Here is a 24531-nt window from a genome sequence, read left to right on the forward strand (position 1 = left end):
CTTGAAGTTATGAATTATTTGGGCATCAGTATTGAGGTTTATTTTTGCTTAATGATGCTATATTTATGCAATAAAAACATTTGCCAATCTGTATTAATTCCTGGGAAAATGAACCACTTTTAGTCACTTAAAAAGCAAATCACTGACTTTAAAAATTAATTTCACCTTTTTCATTGGGGAAACCCTTTAAAAATTTCCAACTTGCACGAGAACTTCCCCCCCTTATTCTTCATACTCATTCATTCTAGAGATGAGTAAAATTAGGTTGCAATATCCCTGCTGCCTCCAGAGTACCTCTTTCACACAGTATTTTAAAAAATTATTTCCTTGTTTGCTCTTCAGTACCTCCACTCCTTCCTCCTGTGACCCTCCTACCATATTTACTCCTCCTACAAGGCCAGGTCTCCAGTAATGAAATCAGTTTTCCAAGCAGTTACTTAATTAACGGCATTGAGTAGACAAGTGAGGTCCCGCCCCCTAGGAGGAGCTAACACCGCGGACCGAATCAGGCGGATGGTCGTTAACAAATGAACCCTTAATCTTTTCAGAGGAGGAAACATACACAAAGGCCCAATCAGAGGCCGCGATTTCAGGCGTCCGGAGGGGGCGGGGCTGGGCAAGCACCTCCCACTTCCCAACCTCCCGCCGCGGCCGACGGAGCCTCGCGGGCTCCAACAGGTCCCGCCCCCTCGCCAGGCGCGGCCGCTATTGGGCGGCGCGCTCCACACCGAAGCCTCAGTTGCTGGGAGAGGGAGGGAGGGAGGGCGGGGGCAGGGGCGGGGCCTGAGGTGGGCCGGGGGGATGAAGAGAAAGGCGGGGAGGCAAGGGCGGGTTGGGCGTATTCCACAAGCGCCTCGGCGGTTGGCGAAGCGGACGGGGTGCAGCCTCCCCGGTGCGAGGAACGGTCTCCGCTGACAGATACCCTCCTTCCGGCCGCGCCACTCGGGAGGCGGATCCCGTGGGCCTGAGGAGGCTTCCCCCGCCGGGCTTGCTTTCCCTCCCTCGCTGGCGCTGCCGCGAGTCCACCGAGCGGCCTCTGAGGAGCAGTCGCAGGAGGAGGAGGAGGTCGTCGGGGGCGGCGGGCGGAGACCGCGCTCTCGCTTCCCCGGCGGCGGCGGGGGCAGGACAATGGAGGTGGCGGTGGAGAAGGCGGTGGCGGCGGCGGCAGCGGCCTCGGCTGCGGCCTCCGGGGGGCCCTCGGCGGCGCCGAGCGGGGAGAACGAGGCCGAGAGTCGGCAGGGCCCGGACTCGGAGCGCGGCGGCGAGGCGGCCCGGCTCAACCTGTTGGACACTTGCGCCGTGTGCCACCAGAACATCCAGAGCCGGGCGCCCAAGCTGCTGCCCTGCCTGCACTCTTTCTGCCAGCGCTGCCTGCCCGCGCCCCAGCGCTACCTCATGCTGCCCGCGCCCATGCTGGGCTCGGCCGAGACCCCGCCACCCGTCCCTGCCCCCGGCTCGCCGGTCAGCGGCTCGTCGCCGTTCGCCACCCAAGGTGAGAACCGGCCGCGGCCGCCGGGGAGCCCGGGGAGAGGGCCAGGAGGGGGCGGGCGCCCTTGTGCGGCGCGACCCGCTGTCATGTCGCCGCCGCCCGGGGTGCGCGGCGGGGGAGGGGCGAGCAGGAGGGTCTGTGCTGGCGACGGTGACATGGAGGGCCCGCGCTCTGCGGCGTGTCGCGCTCGGCCAGCAACTTCCCCGGGCGCTGTGGACTTGACCGCGCCGCCGCCGCCGCCGCTGCTCCTCATTCTCAACAGCCGGGCGGCCCCTGCCACCCGCACTTTTGCAGACCTCTGTCGGAGTCTCCTGCAGCCGGAATCTCGGGTTCTTTGCCGGCTGCAGCCAGTTAACTGCTACCCGCCCGCTGCCTCCACAAAGCTTTGTCCAGGTCCATATGATCCTGATCATCTCGTCTATACCCACGTTATTTGAGCTGCAGGGGAGAAGGGAGGGATGCAGATGAAGTGATGGTGACTTTCTTTGATGATTGATTGCAGATCGGATGTCATTTATTTCTTATCTTGCATGTTTGGGGCTCTTTACCTTAATGAGTTCCCAGTTCTCTTCCCTCTCCTCTGCTGGGGACAAAGGAACCAAGAGACGTTGTTTTGTTGTGTGTCTCTTTCAAAGGTTTTATTTTGAGACGGTGAAGAGAAATAATACAAAGTGATTTGAGTTTTCTGGTATTTTATAGATAAAGCTGGAAGTTACTCTTCTCTTTGTGGTGTTTATTACTGTAAAATTAGACTTTTGACAGGTGTTCCGTTGCTAACTTTAACAGCTTTGAAACATTTAAAGTAAGTTTGAGTACAGTTTCGGGTAGAACACTTGGCGGTTTTTAAATTTTATTATTGCAAATATTTGAGCACCTCCTTTTAAAAAATACAGTGTAACTGGAAAAGCATTTTTAATACTTTTTAGAGGAAGTAGTTGATTTAGTTTGAAATAAAATGCTAATTAAGTAATTAGGCTAGGTCAAGGGGCGTATGAAATGGATACTTCAAATAGATTGTGGTCTGAGACTCATTTATTAACTGCATGTTAGGAGCAGTATCCACTTGTAGGAGACAGTTTTCCGTGGGTCTCCGTTTCTTCACTCTTGCCAGCACCCTTGCCAGGGAGATACTGACTGCCCTTTGTTTCTATTTTTTCACGGATATTATCTAAAGAGCAGCCTTGGAAGATAGAGATAGTGTCTTCCACCAGAGCAAAAGGCGGGGATACATATTATCCAGTATAATAAGAATAATGTCTCCCTCTGGAGCGAAAGGGTAGGCATGCTTACTGCCCATCTTAAAAGATTAGGGTTCCCTAAGCTTAGGGTTCCTCTCCTGTAGAGAAGGGACTGCCTGTGTAGATGTCAACTGGCTCTCTTTACGTTGCCCAATGGGAACCTGGAGTTCTGAGAACTAGTGCAAAAATCTTGATGATGCTTTGGCTTATGCTGTTCCTGTGAGTAAAAAACAAACTGCCCTGTGTCTCTGACGCTTGAGTGTCTTCTCTCACCATCCATGAAACTGGTAAGGTTATTTGTTAGCTTGCAAGTTGGACACTCTCAGATCCTTCACAGTAGTTTGCTCTGAAGAGGCCCACGACTGGAAAGTTCGAACAGGTGAAAGCTTAAACCTTAGTTCTTATTTATTTATTTATTTATTTATTTTTTGAGACGGAGTCTCGCTCTTGTTGCCCAGGCTGGAGTGCAATGGTGCGATCTTGGCTCACCGGAACCTCTGCCTCCTAGGTTCAAGCGATTGTCCTGTCTCAGCCTCCCGAGTAGCTGGGATTACAGGCATGCGCCACCATGTCCGGCTAATTTTGTAATTTTTTTTTTTTTTTTTTGGTAGAGGCGGGGGTTACTCCATGTTGGTCAGGCTGGTCTTGAACTCCCGACCTCAGGTGATCCGCCCACCTTGGCTTCCCCAAGTGCTGGGATTACAAGTGTGAGCCACCGCACGTGGCCTGTTCTTATTTCTTAGACACAGTTTAAAGTTGGTTTTTCCTTCCTTCCTTCCTTCTTTCCTGCGTTCTTACCTTCCTACCTTCTTACCTTCCTACCTCGCTTTGTCGTTCAGGCTGGAGTGCAGTGGCACAATCTCAGCTCACTGCAACCTCTGCCTCCCTGGTTCAAGCGATTCTTGTGCCTCAGCTGGGCGCCACACCTGGCTAATTTGTGTTTTGTTTTAGTAGAGACGGAGTTTTGCCATGTTGGCCAGGCTGGTCTCGAACTCCTGACCTCAGGTGATCCACCTGCCACAGCCTCTGTAGGTGCTGGGATTACAGGTGTGAGCCACCCCGCCCGACCTCTTCCATTTATATTTTAAATGGTTAAACAGGCTTGTAGCCAATTAAGATCTGAATTGTGCATGATTATAGAATTATGACATATTGTTTGCCTGGCCATGACATATGGACTTGAATTAATGAGAACATGGGTCGTAAAGTTATCATCCTCATTTCTGAGACAAGTTTGTGATTCCATACTTCTCAAAATGTTCTGTGTGATTACAATCTGAATATTTTTTATCTTTATGCTGTATTCTAAGCAAGAGTTCAAAGAAAGCGTTTAAATTGGAAGATGTTTTTGTTTTTATACTAAGAAAAACGTTTTAACAAATTGTACTTAAAAATACACCTAAAAAGAATTAAAGTTATCTTTAAAAAATTAAAAATGCTATCCTGAGTCTTAGTGACTTGGGTATTTTGTCCCTTTATCTCTCCTTGCATACTTATTTTAATACTAGCTGAAGCAAAAATTTAGACATTTCTTTTTTTTTTTTTTTTTTTTTGAGACGGAGTCTCACTCTGTCGCCCGGGCTGGAGTGCAGTGGTGCGATCTCGGCTCACTGCTAGCTCTGCCTCCCGGGTTCAGGCCATTCTCCTGCCTCAGCCTCCCGAGTAGCTGGGACTACAGGAACATGCCACCACACCCGGCTAATTTTTTAATATTTTTTAGTAGAGACGGGGTTTCACCGTGTTAGCCAGGGTGGTCTTGATCTCCTGACCTTGTGATCCGCCTGCCTCGGCCCCCAAAAGTGCTGGGATTACAGGTGTGAGCCACCGCACCCAGCCAAATTTAGACATTGCTTAACTAAATAACGGGTTCATTTGATCAAACCAGTTCTTCATTTTCCTACTGAATTTGTGAGTACAGGCATCACAAGTCAAGTAATATCTATTACACAAAGGTTAAATAGGTAGTTGGGATGGAGAACTGTGTGAGCCTTGGGGTAAAATGATAGGAAATGATGGGGAGTACAAGCAGGGGGGCAGACTCTTCTTAGCTATAGCAATTTGTCATGTGAGTGCAGGGCAAGTATTGAAGGATCTTTTATTTATTTAATGCAAATTCTGAATCTGGATTTTTGAACAAAATTTTTCTAGTATTAGATATTGTCAAGTAATTAAAAATGTGTGAATATTTATACACATAAATATATATACACACACACAATTAATTTATGGGCCCATGCTATAGGCCAAACAATAGGTTTGTTGAGGCCAAATATGTTATATTTCATACACTTTTTAGATTTCAAAAACTGGAGATTTTCAAACTTTAACACCTAAAAAAAATTTAGATTTTTAGGCCCCTCCCTCCTGAAAATCTGATTCTACCTAATCTGGTGTAGTTGCAGAATGCTAGGGTATAATACAGTTATACTCTAGAATTGTTTCTTTAATGCAAGCAGTATTCTAAAACTGTTTCAGATCTAGTTTCCCTTTCTATAAAATGCTTTTCATGCTCTCTTTGTCATCCTAAATGAATTTCATGGGGAAAAAAATCCTAACACATTTTTCTTACAGAAGTAAACATAATGTTTAAACTGTTTTAAAGGAGAAATAAAATGAAGCAAATAACAGCAGAAAAGTATAATTTATAAATGCTCAGATACAATTACACTGGCCACCAATCTCCCATTGAGAACATTTGTTTTAAAACTTCGGTTTAACTGTCCTTTTTTCTCAGGCTACATGTTGGAAGGAATGAGGGTGAATGACCACAAGTTAAAATTGGATGACTCCTTCAGTCTTGACTGTCATTTTCTTAGTATGCAGTTATATCTAGGAGAGAGGCAAAACTTTAGGAAATGGGTTTTCTTTTACGTACGTTAAGAAAACAAACTGATCTTAGAGAAATGTTACAATATTGTGTAGTATTTTGTGTTGTTAACGTACTCATCATCACTGGCCATCAGAGAAATGCAAATCAAAACCACAATGAGATACCATCTCACACCAGTCAGAATGGCGATCATTAAAAAGTCAGGAAACAACAGGTGCTGGAGAGGATGTGGAGAAATAGGAACACTTTTACACTGTTGGTGGGACTGTAAACTAGTTCAACCATTGTGGAAGTCAGTGTGGTGATTCCTCAGGGATCTAGAACTAGAAATACCATTTGACCCAGCCATCCCATTGCTGGGTATATACCCAAAGGACTATAAATCATGCTGCTATAAAGACACATGCACACGTATGTTTATTGCGGCATTATTCACAATAGCAAAGACTTGGAACCAAGCCAAATGTCCAACAATGATAGACTGGATTAAGAAAATATGGCACATATACACCATGGAATACTATGCAGCCGTAAAAAATGATGAGTTCGTGTCCTTTGTAGGGACATGGATGAAATTGGAAATCATCATTCTCAGTAAACTATCGCAAGAACAAAAAACCAAACACCGCATATTCTCACTCATAGGTGGGAATTGAACAATGAGATCACATGGACACAGGAAGGGGAACATCACACTCTGGGGACTGTGGTGGGGTGGGGGGAGGAGGGAGGGATAGCATTGGGAGATATACCTAATGCTAGATGACGAGTTAGCGGGTGCAGCGCACCAGCATGGCACATGTATACATATGTAACTAACCTGCACAATGTGCACATGTACCCTAAAACTTAAAGTATAATAAAAAACAAACAAACAAACAAACAAAAAAACGTACTGTTCAGCTAATGAGTAGCAAACTGGGAGTTTGAGAGAAGTTTTTTCCTCTATACCTAAAAGACAATATTGAAGAGCTATTTTTAACAAATACTGAGAACATACTTTTGAAAGGTATTATTTGTCTAGAGAGGGTTAAAATATAAGACTAAATCCCTTTTCCAAGATTTATTTACTAACTGGCAGTATACAAGATACGTAACTATTCTAGGACTGATTTCTTGGCAAAAAGTATAAATCATCTCATGAGTGCAATCTTTAATGGCGAAGGATTAATATTTAAGAATGGTCTGTGTTACCTGTCAGTCCTATATATATAAAAATATACATATTTTTATTCACCTGTTAGTAGGTATCAGTATTTTTTAGTTTGGAGCTATTATGAATAAAACTTAAAGGTATTTGTAGAAAAGTCTTGGTGTGGATACACTGTCATTTCCCTGAGGAAATAACTTAGAATTGGAATTTCTTGTTTTTATGATAAATGTATGTTTACACTGCTTGTACTACTTTATAGACCCTCCAGCAGTTCTCTCCAAAGTTTGTTCACACTCTCCCCAGTTTTGGGTATTGTCTTTAAAAGTTTTTTTTGTTTTTGTTTTTGAGACGGAGTCTCACTCTGTCGCCCAGGCTGGAGTGCAGTGGTGCCATCTCGGCTCACTGCAACCTCCACCTCCAGGGTTCAGGCGATTCTCCTGTCTCAGCCTCCCAAGCAGCTGGGATTACACTACACCTGGCTAATTTTTTTGTATTTTTAGTAGAGACAGGGTTTCACCATGTTGGCCAGGCTGGTCTTGAACTCTTGACCTCAGGTGATCCACCCGCCTTGGCCTCCCAAAGTGCTGGGATTACAGGCGTGAGCCACTGTGCCTGGCCTGTCAGTCTTTTAAATTTTAACCATTCTAGTAGGTGAGAAAAGCTATCGCATGGTTTTGGTTTTCATTTTTCTGATGAATAATGATGAGCATCTTTTCTTGTGCTTAGTAGTCATTCTTTTTTGGTGAGATTTTGGTTTGTCTTTTGCAAATTTCAAAACTTAAGTTGCTTTTTTTTTTTTTTTTTTGGAGACAACATCTCACTGTGTTGCCCATACTGGAGTGCAGTGGCACCATCTCAGCCCACTGCAACCTCCGCCATGTTGCTCAGGCTGGTCTCTCAACTCCTGAGCTCAAGTGATCACCCATCTCGTCTCCCAAAGTGCTGGGATTATGGGTGTGAGCCACCACGCCTGGCTGGGAGTGCCTTTTTATTGAAAAGTAAAGTTCTTTATATATATTCTATATCTAGGTCCTTTGTCAGATACATGTATTGCAGGTATTGACTCTGGCTTGCATGCTCATTTTCTTGGTGTCTTTTGAAGAGCTAAAGGTTTAAATTTTGATTAAGTCTGGTTTATCAATTTATTTTATGATTAATGACTTTTGTGTCCTATCTAACAATTTTTTGCCTACCCCAGGTTTACTAAGATTTTCTCCACTTTTTAACCCAGCATTTTTATAGTTTTAGCTTTAAAATATAAACCTGTAATCCATTTTGTGAGTTATTTTTTGTGTGAGGTTGAGGTTCATTTTTTTTAAAACTGTATGTTAAAACACCATTTATTAAAGACAGTACTTTTTCATTATATTATTTTGGCATTTTTATACAAAAATCAGCCATCTGTGTGTGGTCTGTTCTTTATTGATTTGTCCATTCAGCTAATACATAATGTTTTTTGATTACAGTACTCTTCTCCGCAAATTTTGAAATTTGACAGTTTGTTCTTTTTCAAAATTCTTTTGATTCTTTGAAGTCATTTGCATTTCTTTATACATTTTAGAATCAGCTTTTCAGTTTCTACACAAAAGTCTGTCATGGTTTTGATTGGAATTACATTGAATCTAGATATCAATTTGGGTAAGGGGGAAATGTGTTTTGTTTTGTTTTGTTTTTTTGAGGTGAGTCTTGCTCTGTTACCAGGCTGGATGCAGTAATGTGATCTCTGCTCACTGCAACCTCCGCCTCCCAGGTTCAAGTGATTCTCCTGCCTCAGCCTCCTGAGTAGCTGGGACTATAGGCATGCGCCACTACGCCCAGCTAATTTTTGTATTTTTTAGTAGAGACGGGGTTTCACCATGTTGGCCAGGATGGTCTCGATCTCTTGACCTGGTGATCTGCCCGCCTCGGCCTCCCAAAGTGCTGGTATTGACAGGCGTGAGCCACTGCACCCAGCCATAATGTTCTTAACAATATTGGTTCTTCCAATCTGTGAATATGTTTTATCTCTTAAATTGTCGGCACTGTCTTGTGGTTTTCATTGTAGCATTCTTGTACAATTTTTGTTTACATAGTATAAATATTAAACATTTTATAATGTTAAATGATATCGTATATGATATTTTTAAAATTTTCATTTCAAACTTGGTAGTATATTGAAATACGATTATTGGTTTCATCCCATTATCTTGCTAAATTTGATTATTAAGTATCATTTTTTTTTGTTTGTTTCAAGGACTCCTTAGGATTTTCTATGTAGTCTACAGGGAGATAGCTTTACTTCTTGCTTTCTATTCTTAATAATTTATGTCTTCTTATTGCACCAGCAAGGACTCCAATACAATATTGACTAGAAGTTGAATTTCAGTATTAAATGAGAAAGGATTTCCTTACCTTATTCCTCATCTTAGGAGGAAAACACTCAATTGTTCACCATTAATATGTTAGCTGTTTTCTATAGATGCCCATTATCAAAATGAAGAAGTTCCCTTCTATTTTTAATATGCTGAGAATTTTTATTATGAATGGGTGATGAATTTTGCCATGTACTTTTCCTGTGTCTATTGAAATGGTCATGCAATTTGTCTCCTTTTTTTGTTAATGTATGAATTACGTTGATTTTTAGATGTTAAGTCAATCTTGCATTCTTGAGATATACCTCACTTGGTTTTGCTACAGGTATTTTGAAGCTTTTATGAATTGCCTGCCCTTTTTTAAGGTGAAATGTTCTTTGCTTCCTATAATGCTTTGTTATGGTCTACTTTGCCTGATATTAATGCCATTGTTTTTTTAATCTATGTGTTTGAATGGTATATTTTTCCCATGCTTTTACTTCTAGCTTTTTAAAGTATCTCGTAGATAGCGTATAGTTGTCTTACTTTTTTATCCCAGCTTTTAATTTTTGCTTTTGTTTAATCCATTTATATTTTATGTAATTGTTGGTATGGCAAGGTTTAAGACTGACATCTTCTTATTTGTTTTCTCTTTGTTCCTGCTTGGCCTCCAGTATCTTTGCTTCTCTCTCAATCCCTTAGCAGCTGCTCTCTGGTAAACTTCCCATGGACTTGCTCTGCACATGCGTAGTAGCCTTCAGCCAAGGACTTGGCAAAACCCTTACATAGACTACTGGCACCCTTTCTCTGTTCAGCTCCCTTCTCCCAAGTGCTTTGCCCTATATATTCCATCTGGTTCACAATCCCCGAATCTCTCTGGCTCCTTTGCTATGTTCTGCATTGGCTGTAGCTCCGTGAACCATGCTCACAAAATAGTCCTCAGTTACAGAATCAAGATTTAGGGGGCTTATTCACCTGAGCTTTTCTTTCCTCATGGATCACAGTACTGCATTGCCTTTTGTCCATTGTCTGAAAAGTTGCCTAAGGTATCTGTCCTGGTAATATACAGTAATTAATGACAGGAAAGCTTGTCTCAGTACTAGTTACTCTATCCTGGTGGAAAACTGATGTCAGAAGAATGCTTTTTAATTTCATTGTACCTTTTTAAATATACCCAAATGTGGGTAATTTGTAAACTTTCATTTTTAGGTCTCTAGATTTCTCTTTTTAATTTTTCTTCGAGAAGTTAAACTATCAACTAGATGCACAAGTTTTTCAAATTTCTTTCTGCAATGTAACCTTGACCCCTTTCTCAAATTTTTTTTTTTTTTTTTGAGACAGTGTCTCGTGCAGTGGCCATCTTGGCTCACTGCAACCTCCACCTCCCCGGTTCAAACAATTCTCCTGCCTCAGCCTCCCAAGTAGCTGAGATTACAGGCACACACCACCACACCTGGCTAATTTTTTTGTATTTTTAGTACAAACGGGATTTTACCCTGTTGGCCTTGAACTGCTGACCTCAGGTAATCCACCCGCCTCAGCCTCCCAAAGTGCTGGGATTACAGATGTGAGCTGCTGAGCCCTTTCTTAATTTTACTCCAGCATTTTGAATACACACTTAGACCAGTAGTCTCCAAAATGGCATGACTAAGTGCCATTATATTTTATTCTATAATGTGGTGTGGCACACCACATATGCAATAAAATATCCATTCAGGTGAGGGAAGACATTAGAACTTCTTTTCAGAAATTGAGCTTTAAAGTACTTGATAGATAGTTTGTCACAGTCACATGAATAAGCATGTCAAATGGCTACATTTCACATATGCTGTATGGAGTATCCTGAGAGAAGGGATTAAGGCTGCCTCAAGCCCAAATGGTATTTGTGTGAGTTAGAAAAAAGAGTCCTCTTGACATACAGGACCAAAGGATGTGTGCCTTAGGAAGTGGAATGTGGACCCCCATTTGCCTGTAAGTCTACATTTCCCCTCCAGTCAGGCAGTTCCTTGTACTGTATAACCTATCTTAACTGTACACAGCTGCCCTAGAGGTCATGGGATTTCGATACTGCAGACTCTGTTGTTTGTTTTTGCCTCCTACAAGTATAATTTTTTTTTTTTTTTGAGATGGAGTCTCTCTCTGTCACCAGGCTGGAGTGCAGTGGTGTGATCTTGGCTCACTGCAACCTCTGCCTCCTGGGTTCAGGCGATCCTCCTGCCTCAGCCTCCCAAGTAGCTGGGAGCATAGGCGTGTGCCACCACACCCAGCTAGTTTTTGTGTTTTTAGTAGAGACAGGGTTTCACTATGTTGGTCAGGATGGTCTCAATCTCTTGATCTGCCCACCTCGGCCTCCCAAAGTGCTGGGATTACAGATGCGAGCCATCGCGCCCAGCCTTTGTAACATAATTTTATATGTACTTGTATAAGTAGGTTTATGGGTTTTAATATCTGTTTTTAACTAAATGTCTGTCAAAAAATAGAAGATTATGGTAGGCCATTACCAGGCCTCTGGCATAAAACCCTTAATCTCATTTCCTAGGGAAGTCCCAGATGGAGGCTGCTCACAAAAGCCCCTTAATTTCAGCAGTTTGGGAAGTCCCTAAGTTGTAGGATATAGGGCACATGTATAATAACCTTAAAAAGTGATCCCTTGTTTCAATTAATGACAGACACAGTTCCATTTAAGTCTGTAACTTCACCAGTGCTGTATAGATGGATGTATACCTGTCATTCTTGGGACCTGAATATGCAATTAGCTGACAAGGGGATTAGCTGGCAAGGAGATCCCTGTCCTATAGAAAGCTGTAGCTGTTACTGTCTCATTTTGTGTTTCATGTTATCAGTGTGTGGAGTTGATGGAGCTTTAATTTTTCACCAGCTTTAAGTTATTTGAATCTTTGAAGTCTTATTTTCAGTTATGATAAAGATGGTACTCCTTTGCAGGTAGAATAACATTAAAGTGGCAGAGCTGGCACTTTATAGGCTCTTATCAGTTTTATTGTGAGGTTAACAACTGATTATCTAACCAGATCTAACAAGAAGTGGGCCTAAAAGTTCAAAATTAACAAGATTACTCTTTGAAATTGACTGACATCCTCCATTACAAATGATGGACCATGCATTAAGTGTATACTGCATCTGAAAGCATTAGTTGACAATAGTGTGAAGCTATCTTGATTAGCAAGACATTTAAAAATATTTATTTCATCTTGATTTTATTCCTTATATGTTTTACGCTAATATGATTTATTATGTATAGGATGTACTAGCACTGTAGTATATGTGCAGTACATGTTCAAATATTTGTGTCTAAAATAAACATAACTATTATCTGAATTGCCTCAATATTTTTGCTTTTCATCTAGTCTTTCAAAACCTTTTTCAAATGCCATATCCTCTTTGACATTATGAAACCACCTTATTTCTCAAAGGACTTTCTTCTGATTTTTTTCTAATATAAATAATCTATAGGTTCTCATCTCATAGTATAATAAATTTATTTATTTTTATTTTATTTATTTATTTATTTATTTTGAGACAGAGTCTCACTCTGTCATCCAGGCTGGAGTGCAGTGGTGCAATCTTGGCTCACTGCAACCTCTGTCTCCTGGGTTCAAGTGATTCTCATGCCTCAGCCTCCCCAACAGCTGGGATTACAGGTGCGCGCCACCACAGTTGGCTAATTTTTGTATTTTTAGTGGAGATGGGGTTTCGCCATGTTGGCCAGGCTGGTTTCAAACTCCTCACCTCAGGTGATCCGCCTGCCTCAGCCTCTCAAAGTGCTGGGATTACAGGCATGAGCCACCACGCCCGGCCTAGTATAATACATTTAAAAGAAAAATGTCTTCTGTAGGAATTAGGAATCCTGACTACCAGACGATCTTTATTTTATTTTGATTATGGGTGAAGAGTCTCCCTTATATCTCTTACCAAAGGCAGCAGTGTTTTACAGGGTCATGCTCCTCCTGCAAGGTCAAGTAAGAGAAGACTAAAAAAAGAAAAAAAACCAACCATGGAAAAGCATATAGGTGGAGAGATAGATAGTGGAAGCCAGATTGGGGTAGGTTAAACAATGAGAGGGAGATGAAGAGACATAGTTGGAAAGTTTAGACAACTCTGAAGTGGGGAGGAATGGGATAAGGTAATACTTAAGGGGAGAAAAAAAATAAGAAGTTGAGGAAGGTTTCTTACTTTCTTTTTATATAAATCAGAGAGGCTTAAACACATTTAAATGGACATGGAAAGGATCCACGAGAACTACTGAATTTATAAAAAAAAAAAAAAAGATTTGGTGAGGCTTCTGAGAAAGCAGAAAGGCATTGATCTGAAGCATGGGTAGAGATTGGTGACTTTAGATAGGAGACACACTTTCTCTTGTGAATAGGAGAGAAGGTAAGAATAGGTGCTAAATACAGGTGTGTGTGTCCTCAAAATGGGTGGAATTTCTGTATTCTGAGCCCCCCACTGATTTCTCCCTTAAATAGAAAGTGAGGTCATCTGCTGAGAATGAGAGGGTAACAGGAGTGGAACAAGGTTGAGAAGGGAGTTTTGAAGTTGACCAATAAAATGTAGTGTTAGTGCAGGTTGTGTTGAGGCTTGTTTGGTGCTAGAGACCATGAATTAACAGCAATACCTGTCTGTCTTCTTATAGTGCAATCTAGTGCCCTTTGAAGCAGGGTATTTTAGGGCAGTGCTACTCAAGGCATGAGCCGCGAACTATTAGGGTCTGAAACAAGATAAGGACATTGCCACAGAATGTTGACCAGTGTACTGCTTCCTTCATCCAGCTGAACTAAATGTCAGCTGAACTAAATGATCTTGGTTGGTTTACATTCTGACACAAGCTCTTAAAAAATTTTTTTTTTAAATAGAAACAGGGTCTCACTTTGTTAGTCAGGTTGAACTCCTGGACTCAAGCAGTTCTCCTGCCTTGGCCTCCCATTCAATCCCTTACGATGGTTAATAATTCCTTATGTTGGCTGGGTGCGTTGGCTCATGCCTGTAATCCCAACACTTTGGGAGGCTGAGGCAGGCGGGTTACCTGAGGTCAGGAGTTCGAGACCAGCCTGGCCAACATGGTGAAACCCTGTCTCTACTAAAATTACAAAAATTAACCAGGCGTGGTGGCATGTGCCTGTAGTCCCAGCTACTCGGGAGGCTGAGGCAGGAGAATTGCTTGAACCCAGGAGGCGGAGGCTGCAGTTAGCCTAGATCATGCCACTGCACTCCAGCCTGGGTGACAGAACGAGACTCTGTCTCAAAAAAATGATAATAATAATTCCTTAAGTTAAACTTCATTTCAAATTAATGTGTGGTTTCTCTCTACTTACTGTACGCAGACTGATGCATCATTTTGGGCAACAGTGATTTGTCTTTTTCAATGCCTTACATTAAGAAACACATGATTGTCTTTCTGTCCCATTGTTAGTGTTGGCCTTGATCACTTGTTTAAGGTAGTGACTGCCAGATTTCTCCACTCTAAAGCTATCTCCTCCTCTCCTTTTGTAATTAACAAATAACCTTTTAGGAGATACTTTGGAGTCTGTGTGAATATTCTGTTCCGAAAAAACTTAGATTGGCATCCACTGATTTCTTGCCTTTATCAGCTATTACTGTGATAGTACAAAATGGTTTTTCTATCACTCTATGCTTACTAGTTGATAGTCTGCTGTATGGATAACCATTTTCTTTTCCATTTATCTATCATGGACTTATGAAATATTTTAGTCAGTATGTTATAGCCATTCCTTTCTTTACTTCTTTTGACAATCAAATTGCCCTAATTTGGACAATAGAAACCTCTTAAAGTTGACAGTCACGGCTCACTACAGCCTTAACCTTCCAGGCCTGAGCCATCCTCCCACCTCAGCCTCCCAAGTAGCTGGCACCACAGGAATCTACCACCATACCTGGCTAATTTTTATTTTTATTGTAGAGACGGGATCTCCCTACATTGCTCAGTCTGGTCTTGGACTTCTGAGCTCAAGTGATCCTCCTGCCTTGGCCTCCCAAAGTGCTAGGATTACAGGCATGAGCCATGGCACCCAGTTGAGCACTTTTTTATTTCCTGGCAAAATAAGAATTTCTAGATTTATCTTGTACTTTTTCATTTTTTTTTTTTTTTTTTTTTTGAGACAGAGTCTTGCTCTATCACCCAGGCTGGAGTGCAGTGGCGCTATCTCAGCTCACTGCAAACTCTGCCTCCCGGGTTCACGCCATTCTCCTGCCTCAGCCTTCCAAGTAGCTGGGACTACAGGCGTCCGCTACCACGCCCAGCTAATTTTTTGTATTTTTAGTAGAGACGGGGTTTCACCACGTTAGCCAGGATGGTCTCGATCTCCTGACCTCGTGATCCACCCGCCTCAGCCTCGCAAAGTGCTGGGATTACAGGTGTGAGCCACCGCGCCCGGCCTATCTTGTACTTTTTCTATGCCAGCTCTCCAAGGAGCCCCAATTCCTTATTTTGGTGAAATCCAGTTTATCTTTTATGGATTATTCTTTTGTGCCATATTTAAGAAATCTTTGTCTAACACAGGTATTTTATCCTGTTTTCTTCTTGGAAGTCCCATAGTTTTGAGGTTTACATTTAGGTCTATGATCCATTTTGAGTTAATGTTGGTATGTGGTATGAGATATGGATCCAAGTTCATTTTATATATGGATATGCAGTTTTTCTAGCATTGTTGTTAGAGGACTGTCCTTTCTTCACTGCATTGTCATTGTCAAAAATCAGTTGTCCGTGCATGTCTGTGTTTATTTCTGGACTCTCTTCTGTTCCATTGGTCTTTTTGTTTATCTTTACACTAATATCATGCTGTTGAGTCTGTATTAAAGCCAAGAGATCTTATGTCAGGAAAACAATAGGGAAGATGTTCTGCAGGGAATCCTTGTGTCTAACTGTAGAACTAAATTTAATGACAGAGAAAAGGGGTGACAAAGTAGTATGTACTTGTTATGCGCCCTAACAATGTAGATATAATACAGTTATTCAAGAGTATAAGGGATATCACTTATGTGAATACTTCCTGAGGAAGCTGTTAGAGAATTAAGTTTCAGACAGCCAAGAAATGGTTTAATAGGCTCATTGATTAATTGTTTTATAAAACTTAACCAGGGCATCAAGAGATATTACTACTTTAAATAGATGCTGTGTGTTGTGGTATGGGAATGGTGAGGGGGGAAGAATGGAGCTAATTTCTATGTTGCTTATACTAGGGAATCAAAAGATAGTATCTAACAAAGAGAGGACTTAAGGATATTATATAAAGATAACCATTAGGACAAAAGCCCAAACCTTTCTAGATAACAAAAGAAGTATTGGCAGGGGGAAGGAGGTGGTGGGAAGGGTACAGAAAGGAGAGCAAAAGAAACAAATACAATGAAATTATGTATTCTCACTGTGACAGAATTGAGACCATATAGTGATATTAGTAAATGGGCTTAACTGGCCTATTAAGAGAAAAAATATTTTTGGGTTAACATAGCAAAATCCAACTCTGTGGTTTTGTTTTCTTTTGTTGCTGTTTTGAGTCTGAGTCTTGCTCTCTCGCCCTGGCTAGAGTGCAGTGGTGTGATCTCACTGCAACCTCCAGGGTTCCGGCAATTCTCCTGCCTCAGCCTCCCAAGCAGCTGGGACTACAGGAGCGATGCACCATACCCAGCTAATTTTGGTATTCTTGGTAGAGATGACATTTTGCCATGTTGGCCAAGCTGGTCTTGAACACCTGGCCTCAGTGATCCACCCACCTCAGCATCCCAAAGTGTTGGAATTACTGGCGTGAGCCACTGCGCCTAGCCCAACTCTGTGTTTTATATAAAAGATACATCTGCAAAATCGAAAAACTCAAAGATTAGGAGGTTGGGCAAAGATATGCCAGACAAATATAATAAAAAGGGGTTATTATAGTTATTTTGCGCAAGGTAAAACTCAGGCCAGAAATCATTAAAGAGGTAGGACACATTATAAATAATGCTACAAGCTGCAGTCTGTAATGAAGATACGTTATTGGGTACATGGATATTCATGACAGCTTTCATTTAAAAAAAAGAAGCTTCAGGAGAGTCATTAAGAGTTAGGAGCATATTAATAATAGAAGACCTAAAATCCATCTCAGTTCAAGATAGATCAACTGGACAAAAACTTCAGTAAGGCTATTGAGGACCTAGATTAACACAACTGAAAGGTAGATCTTAGGGTCATCTATTGCATATAAGAGAATATACATTTTTGTACATGCGCATGGGATGCTCATGAAAGATGATTATTGAGGTACAAAGAAAACTCTTAAAAATTTCTCCCAGGCCGGGCGTGGTGGCTCACGCCTGTAATCCCAGCACTTTGAGAGGCCAAGGTGGGTGGATCATGAGGTCAGGAGTCCGAGACCAGCCTGACCAACATGGTGAAATCCTGTCTCTACTAAAAATACAAAAATTAGCCGGGCATGGTGGTGTGCGCCTGTAATCCCAGTTACTCAGGAGGCTGAGGCAGGAGAACCGCTTGAACCTGGGAGGCGGAGGTTGCAGTGAGCTGAGATCATGCCACTGCACTCCAGCCTGGGCGACAGAGCGAGACTCCGTCTCAAAATAAAAAAAAGAAAGAAAGAAATTCCCCCAAAATAGGTACAGCATTATACTTTGACATTATACTTTTTGGGTGAAACTGAGGAAAGGAAGATAATCCATTATATTGCTGGTGGGAATGCAGAATGCTAAAACTGGAAGGGAATTTGGCAATATCTAGTAAAATGCAAATGCATTTCCTCATTGACCTGGCAATCTCCACTTCTAGGAATGTATCTCAGAGATACAAATGCAAAATAATAAAGTGAGGCGTGCACAGTGTTATTTGTCTGTAGCACTGTTGATAATAATAAAAGATTGATATGACCACCAATAAATGACTGGTGGAATAAACTATGGTATATTATTGTGCCGCTGTAAAAAAGGAATGAAAAAGATATTAATACTGCTGTGGAGCGAATTCCATGATGTACTGTTAAGTAGAAATCAAGGTGCAGAAGAATGAGTATTATATGCTACCCTTTGTGTCTCTGTGTGTGTTTGTTTCTTAGCTCTATCCACTAAAAGGATCTAAAGCAACAGTATCTCCATGAGAAGAAGAAAAAGAAAGAGAAAATATGTGCTTATATTTACAAATAAACAACGGAGGCCAGGCATGGTGGCTCACACCTGTAATCCCACACTTTGGGAGGCTGAGGCAGGAGAACTGCTTGAACCCAGGAGGCAGAGGTTGCAGTGAGCGGAGATCAGGCCACTGCACTCCAGCCTGGGAGACAAACAGAGACTCCATCTCAAAAAAACAAACAACAGTAGAATAAATAATTAAAAATGACTGCTAGCGAGGGAAGAAAAAGTTGGGAAGGAATTAGAGAAGAAAATTAGACCTCTGTAAATGTAACTGGTTCACAGTATTGACTTTGGAACTATGTAAATGTTTTATGAAACTAAACAAATATAAGTAACTCTCCCTGCTTCCCCAGCAAACAAAACAAATGAACGTTGTTCTGTATCAACCAGATAGTTTTACCTACATAGTAAAGGATTTTTGAAACTGATTTTTAAATCACAATATTGATTGTGCATTCCTAGTATGCTATATTGTAAGCACAAAAAAACTTATATTGCATTCAGTGGTGTGTTTTTAGTGGTTATGTTGGTATTTTGAAACTATTCAGGTTTCATGTGAGGTAAAGCAAGCAGATACTTGTGGTAATATCATTAGGCATAGAAATTCCCAGGATAATGATGAAGGAAAGCTCCAGGATGGCAGCTTGCAGCAGGCTTGAAAAGGTTTGGAGCTGGACGAAGGACTTCATATTTCAGAGAAGGATACATTTGAGGGCACAAATGTAAAACTGTTTGATTAGCTGATATATTTGAACATATTGAAAAGGGTTTGCAGTTCTGTCGGAAAGTTTGCTGCTGATTTAGTGATAAATACTTAAAAACTAAGCAGATTTTTAAAATGCAGGCAATTGATAATTCGAGAATGAAATTGCTTGACAAAGAAAATATTGTACTATGCTCTGCACCTCAGTTGTGAATATTATTAAATGTTCATAATATATAAACATGTTTCATTTATCAGATTTCCAACTAAAATTATAAATTTGTTGGAAAACTAATAGAAATAAATGTCAGGAGGATGAGGAGGGAAAGATTTTTCGATGGGGTCTTATCTACATTTTCCACTGTAAGGCTGGACAGGTAAGCCTTGTGGTTTATAAATCTTGGAATGTTGTAATTTAAAAAGAAATTGGTTTATGTACTAGTGTAATTAAAGGAAACTGAGAAGTATATTGATTAATATTATAGGTCAGGGTAAGTTATTTTGTTTTGGGCACAGTGGTTCATTCCTGTAATCCCAGCACTCTGGAAGGCTGAGGCAGGAGGATCGCTTGAGACTAATTCAAGACCAGCCTGAGCAGCATAGCAAAAACCCTGTCTTTTTATTTATTTATTTATTTTTGAGGCAGCATCTTACTCTGCGGCCCAGGCTAGAGTGCAGTAGTGCAAACACAGCTTACTTCAGCCTTTATCCCCCGGGCTGAAGTGATCCTCCTACCTTAGCCTCTTGAGTAGCTGGGACTACAGGTGCATGCTACCACACCCAGCTAGTTTTTGTTTATTTTAGAACTCAGGGATTCATGAATGGGCAGTATCAGTTGAGCAAGTGGCTCAGTGCTCCACAGAAGGGGCAGGAGAGGGAAACTTTGATAAGGTGTTCTTGGCATCAAGACAGTAGAAAGTACCTAGTTAGAGGCTAGTTGGCAGTTTCTGATTCATAAAGTCACTAGAGGTTAGTTGGTGGTTTCTGATTAGTTAAGCTTAAGTTCACTTTGAGTTTGGTTTCTTTTTGCTTAAATAGGAACCCAAGGTGCTGTGGCCATCTCAGCATAGTGGCCTTCCAATTAATTATTTTAATAGGGATTAAGAAGATAAAAGTTAAGGCTCCATCCTTGACTTTTTAAAAAAGCCTAATCTTCCCTTAACAAATTCTGTCAATTCTCCTTTCTACATCTCAGAAATCGGTTGCCTTCTTTTTATCTTCATTTCCTGAGGTCATTTCAGCTGCTTCCTAATTGTCCTTCCTACCTCTGAGGGTGCCTTCGCATTTTTGTTGAAGAGGTCTCCCCACCATGAACTGAAAACTTAGGATGCTTAAGCTTTTCAAAAAGTGTGAGGGAAACACATGTACAATTAACATATTAAGTGAATAATTATATAACCACCACTTAGATCAAGAAACACACATAGCCAGTAACCCCCAAAGTTCCTTGTCTGCTATATTTTTATCACTCCTTCCCTTTCCCTTAGAAGTTAACTGTTTGTCCAACCTTTTTTTTTTCTTCTTCTTCTTTTTGACAGGGTCTTGCTCTGTCACCTAGGCCAGAGTGTAGTGGTGCAATCAGGGATCACTGCAGCCTTTATCTCCCAGGTTCAAATGATCCTCCAGCCATAGAGTCCTGAGTAGCTGGGCGTGTGTCACCATGCCTGAATGAGACGGAGTTTTGCTCTTGTTGCCCAGGCGGGAGTGCAGTGGCGGGATGTTGGCTCACCGCAATCTCTGCCTCCTGGGTTCAAGCAATTCTCCTGCCTCAGCCTCCCAAGTAGCTGGGATTACAGGCATGTGACGCCTGGCTAATTTTTTATTTTTTAGTAGATATGGGGTTTCTCCATGTTGGTCAGGCTGGTCTCGAACTCCCGATCTCAGGTGATCTGCCTGCCTTGGTCTCCCAAAGTGCTGGGATTATAGGCGTGTCACTGCGCCCGGCATTTATTTTATTTTTTAATTTTATTTTCTTTTGAGACAGAGTTTTGCTCTTGTTGCCCAGACTGGAGTGCAATGGTGCGATCTCAGCTCACTGCAGCTTCTGCCCCCGGGTTCAAGCGATTCTCCCACCTCAGCCTTCCAAGCAGCTGGAATTACAGACATGCGGCAACACGTCCGGCTAATTTTTGTGTTTTTAGTAGAGACAGGGTTTCACCATGTTGGCCAGGCTGGTCTCAAACTCCTGAACTCAGGTGATCCACTAGCTTCGGCCTCCCAAAGTGCTGGGATTACAGGTGTAAGCCACCGCACCCGGGCCATGAATAAGTTTTTAAATTTTTTTTTGTAGTGACGAGGTCTCACTGTTACCTAGGCTGGTCTTGAACTCCTGAGGTCAAGCAGTCCTACCACCTCAGTCTCCCAAAGTTCTGGGAATACAGGCGTGAGGCACTGCACTTGGCCTGCCCCACTTTTATGTTAACAATTCCTTCATTTACGTAATGGTGAATGCTGTAACCTAGCTTTGTCTGTTTTGGGACTTTGTGTGAAAGGAATGGTGCTGGTGTATTTTATTTCTTCCTATCTTCATTTAACATTGAAGGGATCATCCATGTTGTTGCATATAGCTATAGTTTATTCATTTTTAATGCTATATAATACTTTGCACAAATATACCACAATTAAATTTTCCATTCTCTTATTGCTGTGTATTGGAAATGTTGCCTGTTTTTTGCTCTTTTTAAAGCAATGAAGCTATTAACATTCTTGTTAATATATCCTGCTGTTCGTATATGTGAGTCCTGAGGTTTTGGTGTGTGGGTGTTTTTTTGTTTTGTTTTGTTTTTTTAAATACTGTAAGGCAGAATTCCTGATCATAGAGAAGGTGAACGCTCAAGTTAACTTTTACCAACTCTCATATACCCACTAGCAGTTCATGTATGTTCCTGTTGGCTCAGATGTAGATGTTCACTAACATTTTGTATTATCAATCTTTTTATTTTTTGGCAATCTTGTGGGTGTTTCCTGTTAACTTATCGGGATCTGAGAAGCTTTTCCTAAGTACCAGTTAGGTTGAGCACTTTCCATATCCATCATTTAGATTTCAGCTATTGTGAAGCACTTGTTTGAGTCTCTCCTATTTTTTCTTTTTGTTGGGTTATTTAAACTTTTTTTTTTTCATTTTTTAAAAAGTTATTATTATTATTTTTTAAGACAGAGTTTCACTCTTGTTGCTCAGGCTGGAGTGCAATGGTGTAATCTCAGCTTGCTGCAACCTCTGACCCCCAGGTTCAAGCGATTCTCCTGCCTCAGCCTCCCGAGTAGTAGGGATTACAGGCATGCGCCACTACGCCCGGCTAATTTTGTATTTTTAGTAGAGATGGGGTTTCTCCATGTTGGTTAGGCTGGTCTCAAACTCCTGAGCTCAGTGATTCACCTGCCTTGGCCTCCCAAGTTATTATTTTTTTTTATGAGACTTGATCTTGCTGTGTTGTCCAGGCTGGTCTCAAACTCCTGGGCTCAAGCAATCCTTCTGCCTCAGCCTCCCAAATATCTGGGATGACAAGTATCCGCCACTGTGTCTGGCTATTTTAATTTTAATAGGAGTTATTTTATATTCTCGCTATCTTCTTCCATTCTGTTTGCCTTTTTTATAGGGTCTTTTATTTTTTGAATTTGAATTTTTGAATTTTATGAATCTCTGTGGTAAGTACTCTCGTTTTAAGAATCTTTCTGGGCTGGGCGCTGTAGCTCACACCTGTAATCCCAGTACTGTGGGAGGATCACTCGAGCCCAGGAGTTTGAGACTAGTGTGGGCAACATAGGGAGACCTTATCTCAATACAAACAAACAAACAAACAAAACGAGCCAGGCATGGTGGCACAAGCCTGTGATCTCAACTACTTGAGAGGCTAGTGTGGGAAGATTGCTTGGACCCAGGAGGACCCAGGGCTGCAGTGAGCCTTCATCATACCACAGCACTCCAATCTGAGTAACAGAGCAAGACCCTGTCTCCAAAAAAAAAAAGAAAAAAGAAAATATTTTATTTTAAAAGCTCTATAATTTTTCCTTCACATTTGGGTTTTCGTTTCATCTGCAGTTGATTTATATGTATGGTGAGGTTGCAGTCCAGTTTCACTTTTTACCTGCTATCCAAGCCCCATTAGCGGAAAATAGTACCATTCTTTTCCCAGTGCTCTACACCGCCGTGCTTATAATTATGTATGCGTGAGTCTGTTTCTTCCTTAGCAGTCTGATTTCTCTTTCTCAGGCAGTTTTAATCTGTTGATCTATTTGTTACTACCTGCACCAGGGCCACACTTTTTTTTTCCTTTTAGAAAAAAGGGTCTTGCTATGTTGCCCAATTTGGTCTCGTACTCCTGACCTCAAATTGTCCTCCTGTCTTGGTTTTGGGATTACAGGCATGAACCACTGCTTGGCCCATATTCTCTTTACAGTAGTTTTTGATAGCTGGCAAAGCAAGTCCTTATGTAACCCCTTACCAATACCTGTAATTATTTTTCAGAAGCATCTTCTAATTATTTTTTAGCTATTTGAATTATCACATAAGAATCCACCTATCAGGTTTCACAAAAAAACATGATAGGCTATTGGCATTATGAGAAATTGATAAAAAAAATCACTTTGGGGAGAATATTATTATGCTTCTTAATTTTTTTCCTTTAAGTCAGATGGGTAGCGTGGTAGCATCCTAACAAAGTTTGAAGGAGGCACGTCGTACACATATGCCTGAAAACCTGATCATCATGCTTATGAACCACAAAAGGATCTTATGCTTTCTTTAGCAACTCGTTAAGTATAATTATTCCCATTGAGATTTTGCATGTCTTCTCTTAAAGTTTTTCTAGGTACTTGATAGGTTATGATGCTACTGTAAATGATATTCCATTTTAACTTCATTCTACCTTTTTGTTCCTGGTAAATATAAATACAAATGTGTGGGGTTTTTTTTCCTTTTTATTATTTTTTGTAGTGATGGTGTCTCACTATGTTGCCCAGGTGGGTCTTGAACTCCTGGACTCAAGTGATCCTCTCACTTTGGCCTCTCAAAATGCTGAGAGCTTTTGGCCACTATGCCTGGCCCAAATATGTTTTATATCTTAATTTGTTTTTGTTTTTTTTGAGCCACAGTCTCCTTCTGTGACCCAGGCTGGAGTGCAGTGGCACAGTCAGGGATCACTGCAGCCTCAGCCTCCTGGGCTCAAGTCATCTTCCCACCTCATCCTCTCGAGTAGCTGGGACTACAGGCATGTACCACCATGCTCAGCTAATTTTTCCTCATTTTTGTAGGTGGGGGGGGGTCTCACTTTGTTGACCAGGCTGGTGTCAAATCCCTACACTCCTCTGGCCTCAAATCCCTACACTCCTCTGGCCTTGGCCTCCCAAAGTGCTGGGATCCTAGGCATTAGCCACTGTGCCTGGACCCAAATGTTAAAAAAAATTTTTTTTCAATAACTTTGTTAAATCTTTCTAATTCTAGTAAGTTCTCTGTAGCTTTGTTTGGCTTCTCTTGTATCTAATCATATCATCTGTGAATAATGACAGTGTTTATTATTTCCAATCTTTATGCCTTTTCTTTTTCTTGCTTTATCATGCTGCCTAAATTCTCCATTGTTGAATAAAAGTCAAGCCAGTGGATATTTATCTTGTTCCTGATCTCAGAAAGGAAGCTTCAACATTA

At 41.4% G+C, this 24531-nt stretch overlaps 1 protein-coding gene and 1 non-coding gene across 7 annotated transcripts in view; one reads left to right on the forward strand and one right to left on the reverse strand.

The window, feature by feature from the left end:
• Positions 1-823: 823 nt before the first annotated feature.
• Positions 824-24531, forward strand: part of TRIM24 (tripartite motif containing 24) — a 127878-nt gene continuing 104170 nt past the window's right edge. For 2 of the 6 annotated variants that reach the window (XM_054655230.2, XM_054655231.2), the window contains exon 1: positions 824-1492. In XM_054655230.2, the coding sequence (XP_054511205.1) occupies positions 1129-1492 (364 nt within the window). In that variant the 5' untranslated portion in view covers positions 824-1128. Of the gene's footprint in view, positions 1493-1560; positions 1883-24531 lie in introns of those variants that run through there. The other 4 variants (XM_016945511.4, XM_016945512.4, XM_054655232.1 and 1 more) reach the window with 2 other exon arrangements.
• LOC112209941 (small nucleolar RNA U13) lies at positions 23516-23619 on the reverse strand. The gene has a single exon (XR_002944925.1). It is a non-coding gene; the product is annotated as a small nucleolar RNA U13 (small nucleolar RNA).

This window comes from Pan troglodytes, chromosome 6, assembly GCF_028858775.2.
Source record: "Pan troglodytes isolate AG18354 chromosome 6, NHGRI_mPanTro3-v2.0_pri, whole genome shotgun sequence".
NCBI lineage: Eukaryota > Metazoa > Chordata > Mammalia > Primates > Hominidae > Pan > Pan troglodytes.